The sequence below is a fragment of the Erpetoichthys calabaricus genome, chromosome 8 (assembly GCF_900747795.2).
Source record: "Erpetoichthys calabaricus chromosome 8, fErpCal1.3, whole genome shotgun sequence".
In the NCBI taxonomy this organism is placed as follows: Eukaryota; Metazoa; Chordata; class Cladistia; order Polypteriformes; family Polypteridae; genus Erpetoichthys; species Erpetoichthys calabaricus.
In genome coordinates, this window is record NC_041401.2 from 178,499,358 (window position 1) to 178,509,594 (window position 10,237).

The window sequence follows — 10,237 nt, forward strand, 5'->3', positions numbered from 1 at the left end:
TGCCAGGATTAGGCAGCAGCTTCTTCAACCAGGTTCAGAAAATGGATGGATAGATTTAAGAGAGATTTACATCTGAAATGAAAAGAGGCATATGAGGTTAAGAGTGATCATTTCTACATAAGAATGTGTGTACACACATTTACTTTTAACAGTTTAGGATGCCACTTTAAGAGATTATGATTTTAGTGTTTGTATGTTGGCTAAAACACTGGAAGCAGAGGGTTATGGTGTGAGGAACCTTACCAGAACTGGGTCATGTGTCCCTCAGGGGTCAGTGCTGGGGCCACTGCTCTTTGTAATAGTGTATACAGTATAAATGATCTGAATAGGAACATAAAGAAAAAGACTTTGATGATGCCACGGTAGGTGGATTGGCAGGTAATCTTGAATCCGTTGAATCATCACAGAGGGAGGACAATGGCAGCATACAGGCTTAGGTAGATGGAATTTAGTGTACTCAATTGTAAAGTATTACACTCGGGGAGTAAAAATGTCAGATCTGAATACACAATGGGAGCCCTGAAAGTTGAAAATACTGCTGATGAGAAGGATTTAGGAGTCATAGTGGGCTCATCACTTAACTTCCAGACAGTGTTCAGAAGCCATTAAGAAGGCCAACAGAATGTCAGGTTAAATAGCGCCCTGATGTCTGCAGTACAAGTCACAGGAGGTTCTGGTCAAGTTTTATAACTCACTGGCGAGGCTTCATCTGGAGTACTGGGTGCAGGTTGGGTCTCCAGGCTACAAAAAGGACATAGCAGCACTAGAAAAAGGTCCAGAGAAGAGCGACGAGGCTGATTAGAGGGGATGAGTTATGAGGAAAGAAAAAAAGAGCGGAGCATTTACTGTTTAATCAAAAGATCAAGATGTGACATGATTGATGTGTTTAGAGTTATGAAGGGAATTAGTACAGTGGATCGAGATGGTGACTTTAAAATGAGTTCAACAAGAACATGAGCGCACAGCTGGAAACACGTTAAGGGTAAATTTTGCACAAACATAAAAGGAGGTTTTAAAGGTATTGAACCATTTCAGTTTAAGAAAAAGGGAGGTGAAGAGGTGACATGATTGAAGGGAATTAATCCAGTGGATGGAGACTGTTATTTTAAATTGAGTTCATCAAGAACACTGGGACACAGTTGGAAATGTTTGTTAAGGGTAAACTGCGCAAATTTTAAGAAGTGTTGATTCACACGGAGAACAACCGGCACATGGAATAAATTACAAGGTGGTGAGTTAGACAGTAGGATTTTAGGGACCTTCTAAACTGGACTTATTTTGGAAGAACTAATTGAATAGGATTAGTGACATTTGTTTGGCTAAAGAGCCTGTTCTCGTCTAATGGGGGTAAGAAGGTACAGTACATACAGAAAGACATTGAGAGGCTCAAATGTGGTAAGTGGGTGGGGTGGGGCGCTGTATAAAAGGAGGGAGACAGGTTGGTTATCTAGGTAGAGGGCACTGCTCCATGTGTAAATCACAGAAGTGGCTGTCCCTGCACAAATAAATGCTTTTTCTTTCTTTAGAAAGAGGACTTGGGGGCAGCACTGGGTGAGAGTGTGAGAGGCTTAAAGAAAATGAAGGAGACACTCGGAATATTGAAGTACTGTATCTTGATCTGGCATCTGAGGCAATTGCTACCCCATCATAAAAATGGAAACATATTGATAGATTTAAGTTCTGCAACATTTGCACATCTGTTAAATTTTAACAGTAAGTGATTGGTAACCAAAGTGAGGAGCTGACTTCTGAGGTGCTGCAGGAGTCTGATTTCAGAGTACTTTACAGGCGCATCTCTGGGATCCTGTCTATTCTGCCATTGTAGGTATAGATATAGGGACATTCAGCTATCTGGCAATTTTCACCAGACTCGATTGATCTCTTCTTGTATAGACTCTTTCAATGTTAAATATGGAAAGTATAAAATGCTCCTCATTAGTCCGCTCAGGGCTATAGAGGGGTATATCAGAACACTAAATCCTCCCATTCTGTCTCATAGAATTTCATTCCCTTCCTGCTCTCAAATTGCTGATGCCATTTGAATAGCACTGTTGGATTTGAGCAGTGAAGATACATGTGGTGTTGTATTAGGAATTGGTGGTCTCTGAAAATAGTACAACTGTCCAGCTTTAAATGAGTGAGGAGTGTGAGTCCTAGACTGGAGACACTAAGCGGTGTTGTATAGAAACTCAGTCCTGTTCAAATTTTGAGTACTGGTAAAGGCTGCAGCTGCAAGGTGCCACAGATCTGTGTAAGTGTTGAATTTTTAAGTGATTGTGTCCCTCCCTCATTTGGAGAATTGAAGACATCTCCTAAACTCGCACTAGAAAAAAATAATCTTTCCAGGTGTTCATGTTAAATGTATTCTTTTGTTCCATTTCACCCTCCCTCTCCTTTCTAAGGTATCGACTTTGCTACACGCAAAATCGCTAATCTGCTTAAACCCCAGAAGGTAATTGAGCAGAACGGAGATTTCTTCAGAATGAAAACCATCAGTTCTTTCAGGAATTACAGCACCGAGTTCACAGTTGGCACAGAGTATGAAGAGGAAACAAAAGGCCTTGATAACCGCAAATGTAAGGTGAGATTGGGTGGGGTGTGAGGGTCGGGCAGATTGGAAGGCCACGCTGGCAGTAATCCTAGTAGGCCTAAGTACATTATGATTGCGTTGGTGTGGCATGTCCTGGAAATGGCAGACATTAACATTTGCTTAGTGCATTTTCTTGCTCTATGAAAGAAATGTATTGGAAATTGGAGCATTTAATTTTTATGACTAGTTAAAGGTAGGGTCCTCTGGTGGCTACAGGTTTTTGTTCAAGCTAATCTCTTAATTAGAAGCCCATTGGGTTTCTATGTCAAATCATTGTCACAGATTTTAACAAAACTTGGCATGCTGATTTGGTCACGAGTAACCCATGGAACTGAAATGGGACATGTCTTGGATTAACATTAAGGGAAATTTAAGCTCATAATGTTTGAACGTATTTGGGGTGGGATGGGGTGTATAACTTTGACTGGCTATATCTCCCTAAATAAAGCTGCACAGCTAATGGTGCCTATATTGTTTTAAAGCTCTTTTCCGACTTTATATTTTGCATAAATACTATGGCTGGGAATATGCGCTGATACAGCACATTGCCGCATCAACCACACAATGAACCACCTCAGGATCCCCCAATTTAGGACTGCAGTGCAGTCATACAACAGGTGGCACCTCCGCACCTCACTAGTTCGAATGAAACAGTAGGAGTTGTTTTTTTTATAGTGGCTGGAGTGCCAATCCTGCCACCAACCCCTGAGTTTTCCCTGCAAGTGGATTCAGATTAACATCATACTATGCTATCCCCAAAATGAAAAATGACCATGTTATGAGTGATATTAAAAATCGAATAGCGAAAAAATGTAAAATTGGGATATATATATATATATATATATATATATATATATATATATATAATATAAAAATTATATATACATATAATTTTTTTTTTTTACTAAAGCTAACTTATAATGTCACAAACATTTCCAGAAAATTTGGTTTTTGAGCTGTTGCTGAGCTATCATTAAATGGTTTCATTATTGCTAATGGGCCATTTTCACAGCAACCATATTGACATGAAATAGTATGGCAAGCGGGTGGCACGGTGGCACAGTGGTAGCGCTGCTGCCTCACAGTAAGGAGACCTGGGTTCGCTTCCTGGGTCCTCCCTGCATGGAGTTTGCATGTTCTCCCCGTGTCTGTGTCGGTTTCCTCTGGGTGCTCTGGTTTCCTCCCACAGTCCAAAGACATGCAGGTTAGGTGCATTGGCGATCCTAAATTGTCCCTAGTGTGTGTGTGTGCCCTGCCCTGGGTTTGTTCCTGCCTTGTGCCCTGTATTGGCTGGGATTGGCTCCAGCAGACCCCCGTGACCCTGTGTTAGGTTATAGCGGGTTGGAAAATGACTGACTGACTAGTACGGCAAGCACAGGTGTAAGTAATGACATTAAGGTTCCAATTATGCTACACTGAAATTTGAACAGATGCTTCATTAATGTGATTACTGAAAGTACTATGTACTTTTGTTTAAGTCCTATTTTTAGTTCAGTAACTTGCTAGGGTTCACAACTCTTAATGTCTGCTTTCACTCTTAGGTAGCCACAGTATGTTTAGTCCTAATTTTTTTTTTTTTTTTATCCAGCTGCCACTTAACAATGAGACTCAAATAACCAGCCTCCCAAGAGCTTACTAATTAACTTACTCCATTTAGCGTGTGCATATGCTTATCATAAAGAGAAAGTTTCATTAAAACATTCGGGAACAAATAAGGAAAAGCAATGAATCGGGAACTAATGTCAAAGGCACTGCCTGTACTCCCAAGTAGAAAGCTTTTTGACAGTGTTAACAATTTTAACTTCTCCATCTTCATGTAGTAGTGGGCTACAGCTTTGAATGACAGAAATGTTTTATTTTACCAACACAAAGCACAACAGAGCACACAGGTTTGTGTACTGGACTGCAAGGGCTGGAAGTGAACATACTGTAGAACAGGGGTCTCAAACTCCAATCCTGGAGGGCCGGAGTGGCTGAAGGTTGTCATTCTAACCCTTTTCCTGATCAGTGACCAGTTTTCACTGCTAATTCATTTCTTTTCCCTTCATTTTCATAGCCCTGTTTTTAAGGATTCAGCCCTCTGAATTGATTGGCTGTCATTTAATGAAGAAACCAAACAGAATTGAGATGTAAAATGAGCAACCGATGACCAGCTAAACTGGGGTTTCAAACTCCAATTTCAGTTTCTTAATGAGAAGTCAATTCTTGCTCTCAATTAAACATATTATGTAATTCCACGGCTTGTCGCTGCTGTCATTCTGCCACTGCAGACATTTCCAAAACTGTTAATTTTTCCGTTTTTTCTAAGAACGTCGTCAAAAACTTTTGGTAACCTGAGAGATCAGCCTTATTGAGACCTCCACCTTTCTTCATTTTCTGATATTGTGTGATGGGCACAGGTGAGCTGGTCTTGTGGCATTTCATTTTGTGTCTCATTATTGTTTGGCTGCTAATTAAGGAAAAAGAAACAACTAAGAGGCCCGAGTCAAGCCAATTAAAACTAAGGCAAAAGAAGTTAATTAGCAGCAAAAACTGGTCACTAATGAAGAAGATGGTAAGAATGAAGACCTGCAGCCACTGCGGCCCTCCTGGACTGGAGTTTGAGACCCCTGCTGTAGATACTGTTTATACAGACTTCTCAGTCTTGTGGTTGAAGTGGAAACTTAATTTATCCTGATACTTTCATAAAGGACTATTAGGGCACACATAGCTATGAGTTAACCAAATAACCCTAAAACAGCCTGAATGGCTTCCTAATTTATTTAACTTATGTTATATGCATGGGGAGAGCACCTCAACTGTCCAGTGATCAAGCAGAGATTTAAACTGGAAATGAGAGACAGACAAGTACAGGAGTTCATGACTTGACTTTAGGGAAATGATTTGCTTTTGACCTCTTGGATTCCACTTCAGCATACTCCTGATTAGTTGCTCTGGGTTGACATTGACACGTGGTGCTGATGATTTGGCTACTTTCCTCTGCAGAGTATGGTCACATGGGATAGTGACAAGCTTGTCTGCATTCAAAAGGGGGAGAAGAAGAATCGAGGTTGGAAGCACTGGTTGGAGGAAGATGAACTGCACCTGGTAAGTTAATGCCTGCTGGCCAGGATCTATAGTGAGCTGGGGAAGTTGTTGGTAAGCCAGCTTAAGGTAGAGGACAATGCAGCCCAATTTCATGAAATCAGAGCAGTGGGAATTTCCCCAGGTAGGAAGCTTCACTCCTTTGTCTTAACAGATCTGTTCATCTAGTGGTACAGTCTGCAGGCCAGCATGACACAAGGGAAGGTAAGCTGCACTGACAGTGTCATTTTATTTAGGTGATGCTTTAATTCAAAGGGTATTTTGTATAGCTGGAGTACATAATGTAATGACTGAGGAAATATCTACTGCATCAATCCATAATGATACATTGCAATTTTTAGCAAGGCATTCTCTTTTTGCAAAAATGCGCATGTTGTAGTTCATTAAGACTGTTACTGGCTTCAGTTGTCTTATGAGCTTTTTTGTACCATTTGAAAACATGCCTCTTTCAAGCAGTGCCACATTATGGTGTGCACATAATAAAACATAATATCAGAGGGGTTGTTATTCATGTGGCCTCTAAAGAAAAAAAAAAGTAGACTGAAAGAAGGCACAATATACTTATGGTAACTGTTTACATAATCTAGAACTTCAGAATAAAACCGTCCTTTTCATCTACACTGGTATAACAAAAAAAGCAGATTAGGAGACCGCACAATGAGCCTGAACTCAATAAATACGAATTAGCTAAGAAGAAACATAGACTTGAATATTATGCATAAAGTGGAAGACCTAATAAAATGTTGGCTAATAAGGTTAAATCACATATGGCTAAAACTAAAATTCCTTTTATCAGGAAAACATGCCTCATAGTATAGGATGCTGTGTTCTGTACCACATACAATTAATGATCTTTGTTAAATCCCCATGGGAATGAATCTTTTCTTAACCCAAAGTGGTCTTAATAATGTTAACTGAATTATTTCTAACTAATCTAATACTTGCTGAATATTATCATCTTGTTCATGGGGTTATATGCTTTATGAATTAGCTACCCTTCCAAAGCTATTAGCATAAGAGAATGCTGCCTATAAAGAACTAGGCAGGATAAACTGCAAATACTCAAGTATAAGAGCATCCATAAAAGATGTGTATGTGTTTAGAATATTTGGTACTTATGTACTAAACGGACGGCAATTCCTACCCATTCTAGTGTTGGGCTTCGTGGGGGAGGTGCCCCGGTTGCTTAATTTTTGCAATTTAAATTATTAGACTGACCTACCCTAACCACGAATACTAACCTTTAAGTTAGTGGGGGTGGAGCATAGTTGCCTATAGGTCCCTCGTGTTAATGTCCCCTTTGGGTGTCTAAAAATGAAAATCGATCTGCGTCACGATAATAGAAAAGGGTACAAGCCATCCATTTAGTACAGAAGTACAGAATATTTACATGAAAATAAAGCTTCACAGTACGTTTTTATTCAACAAAATAAATACTTTTGGTAGCAAATACGTGAACCAATTCAGTAAGTAGTGATATTCAACAATTTATGAATGTGGCTGGAATAAAACTGGAGACATCAAGAATGGAAAAGTTAACTGCTGGCTTGGCTTTTTGCATGTAACCAGCATATAACGTTTTCTCTTTATATGCATTACTTTCAAAAGTTTTGACAAGTAGTATATGTATAGAACATGCCAAGTTTTCCAGTTTTTACTGAAATTTATCCTGTTGAAGTCCAGCAAATTACCACTTACCTGAGTACCATTTTAGGTTAATAGCCAGGGTTTGGGGGGAAAAAAGGGACTATAAACTGAAATAATAATTACATTCATATAGCGCTTTTATCACTACCAAAGTGCTCAAAGTGCAAATTGGGACTAAATTGCAACTTAATAAAATTAGCTCTTTCCCAGTCCATCTTGGCAGTAATCTCATCAGACCTGCCTCTACTGCAAAGAATCTTGGTGTCATTTTTGATTCCTCCCTCTCTTATTCCGCCCACATAAATCACATTAAGAAACTTTCTTACTTTCACCTCTGTAACATATCACGTTTTCACTCCTTCCTCTCCTTCTTTAACGCTGAGAAACTTGTCCATGCTCTTACCACATCGATTATTGTAATTCCCTACTGGCAGGTGCCCCTTCTAATCTTATATCACAGCCCCAGCTTATTCAAAACTCAGCTGCAAGAGTCCTTACACAGACCAGCAGCAGTAAGCACATCACACCCATCCAGCTCCGTCTTCACTGGCTCCCTGTGTCTTGCAGGATTGAATATAAAATCCTACTAATAACCTACAAAGCCTTAAACAGCCTTGCGCCAAACTACATCAGTGACACTCTCCATCACTATGTGCCTGTCCACCCACTAAGGTTCTCTGATTCTGGAAATCTTATTGTGCCCCACACTAATCTACACTCCATGGGTGACCGGGCCTTCAGCTGTATAGCGCCCAGACTCTGGAATGACCTACCGAAATTTATCAGGTCAGCTGACTCCATGAATTCTTTTAAAAAAAACAACTCAAAACTCATCTGTTCAGGAAGGCTGTTAGCTCTACTTGACTTTATTACCCTTCTCTCAGTTTACCTCTCTGTCAATATGATCATGTAACCTGTGTGTGTGTGTGTGTGTGTGTGTGTGTGTGCGAGACCATCAATTATATTGTCTGTTAGTAAATTCAGATTCTTAATCTTCTTTATTTATCTGGTTTGTACAATGCTATATACTGTATAGCCTGCCGTTCTCTCTTAAATTCTGTTGAAGTGCCTTGAGCATGGAAAAGGCACTATATAAATAAAATTATTATTATTTTTACCACACATGGAGGACCCACGACACAAACCCACGAACTCCTTACGGCGAGACAGTAGTGCTGCCACTGCAAAATAATGTATTTTTGGGGGAACAAGTCATGTGTTACCAACTAACAGCTTTTATGCCGAAATGGAAGTACTGTAAGCCTTGAAAGTTGAAGCAAACAATTTCTACCGATGTCCCAACTTTTGTTGATTATCTACAAACCCTGTATCTGTATAAAATCAGTGTTAGAACAAACTGTTGCTACACCCTTTGAAGCATTATTTGGATAGTATTAAACTGTACAGTATATTGCTATCATAATAGAAAGAATAGAAAATTAACATAGGGGAAAAAGACAGGCCATTATACCCCTTAAAAGTGTAGGCCCTTCCTTTAGAGAAATGGCAAAGGAATCTAGAAGCTGACAGGAAAAGGTCTGGCACAACTAAAGCCACCACACAATCAGAAGACAAGTTTTGTGTACAGCGCAGTGTCCATGTCTACAATTGTTTGTGTTCTGTGCTTTAACTTCACTGTACAGTAAGACTGGCTGTGGTTCCAGGCGCAGGCAAACCTTCCTTATTTTGTCGTTTTAGCAAAGGATTTCTTTCTCCCACTCTTACCTACAGTTCAAAATCTTCTCTTGCAGTTGGAAGTGACACTTGCTTACTTTGACTACTGTACTGTGAGGTGCCTACCATGTAAACCGTTGACACCCAGAAACCTGTTTTCTGATTCTGTTGTGACTGTGGGCCTCCTAGACCAGTTTTTGTCAAGATTCCACCAGTTTACAAGTTCCTTTTGACAATATAGGAAACTGGACTCACTGATACCTTGGCTTTCTTTGCAATTTCTCTAAAGGAAAGGCCTATGTTTTAATGGTAATAATGGACTGTCTGTCTTCCTTTGTTAATTGCCTTTTTTTGCCATTATGATAGCAGTATTCACTTCAATAATGTCCAAATCATGCTTCAGATTGCGTAGGAACAGTTTGTTCAAACTTCGCCTTTATACATACAGAGGGTTGGTTTGTAAGTAATCAACAAAGTTGGGACACCTGTAGGAATTGTTTGCTACAATATCTAAGGCTTAGTTAATTTCCATTTCTGCAGAAAAGCTACATGTTGTTAACCCGTTACTTTTAGTTTAGTAAACTAAAAAAAACGTTTACCTCTGAAAGCTTACTGCTTATCTTTACACCATTTCAGATTATTCACAGGATTTGAACAACTTAAATTAAAATAAAGACTTGAAAAATAGGGTGCTAAACTTTTGACTGGTACTGTACTATGTTACTTTGAATTCAGTCTAATGGCCTCTTTGTATTTTCATTGCCTGTGAGTTCTAAATGGTCCTAGGAAGTAAAAATAAAAAAAATATTTTTAGCATCACAATATGCAATCCCTTGGGTGAATTGGGTGTGACAGGCAGTGTACCCCTTCCCTGATTTATTCTAAATGATTCTCTTGTTCCTCTTCCTATCCAGGAGCTGACCTGTGAGGATGCAGTCTGCAAACAGGTTTATAAGAGAGCACCCTGATTATCACCTCTTCAAGTTACCAACAGTAGAGTAGAAATTACAATTTGTATGGGAAGATGCACTTTCATGGGGGATTAGTTTCTGTTATGTTCTATTTTCATTCTTTTTATTTTAGTTTTGAATTTATTTTATATTTTAATTTTGAATTAATACATTTCAATGACCAGTTTGTACAATGCAAAAATTCCCATGTAAGATAAACCAGCTAAATTTCTGATCTGCTGTCAGTAAAGTATTGCAACTGTCAAACCTGTCTGCTAATATTTTTGGTCAT

The 10,237-nt window shown here is 39.3% G+C and overlaps 1 protein-coding gene across 1 annotated transcript in view; it reads left to right on the top strand.

Annotated features, from left to right (window-relative positions):
- Nucleotides 1-10,212, top strand: part of nmnat1 (nicotinamide nucleotide adenylyltransferase 1) — a 35,971-nt gene extending 25,759 nt beyond the window's left edge. Inside the window, exons 7-9 of the mRNA XM_028808290.2 lie at nucleotides 2,403-2,581; nucleotides 5,576-5,677; nucleotides 9,910-10,212. Of these exons, the coding sequence (XP_028664123.2) occupies nucleotides 2,403-2,581; nucleotides 5,576-5,677; nucleotides 9,910-9,963 (335 nt within the window). The 3' untranslated portion in view covers nucleotides 9,964-10,212. The remainder of the gene's footprint in view (nucleotides 1-2,402; nucleotides 2,582-5,575; nucleotides 5,678-9,909) is intronic.
- Nucleotides 10,213-10,237: the final 25 nt, after the last annotated feature.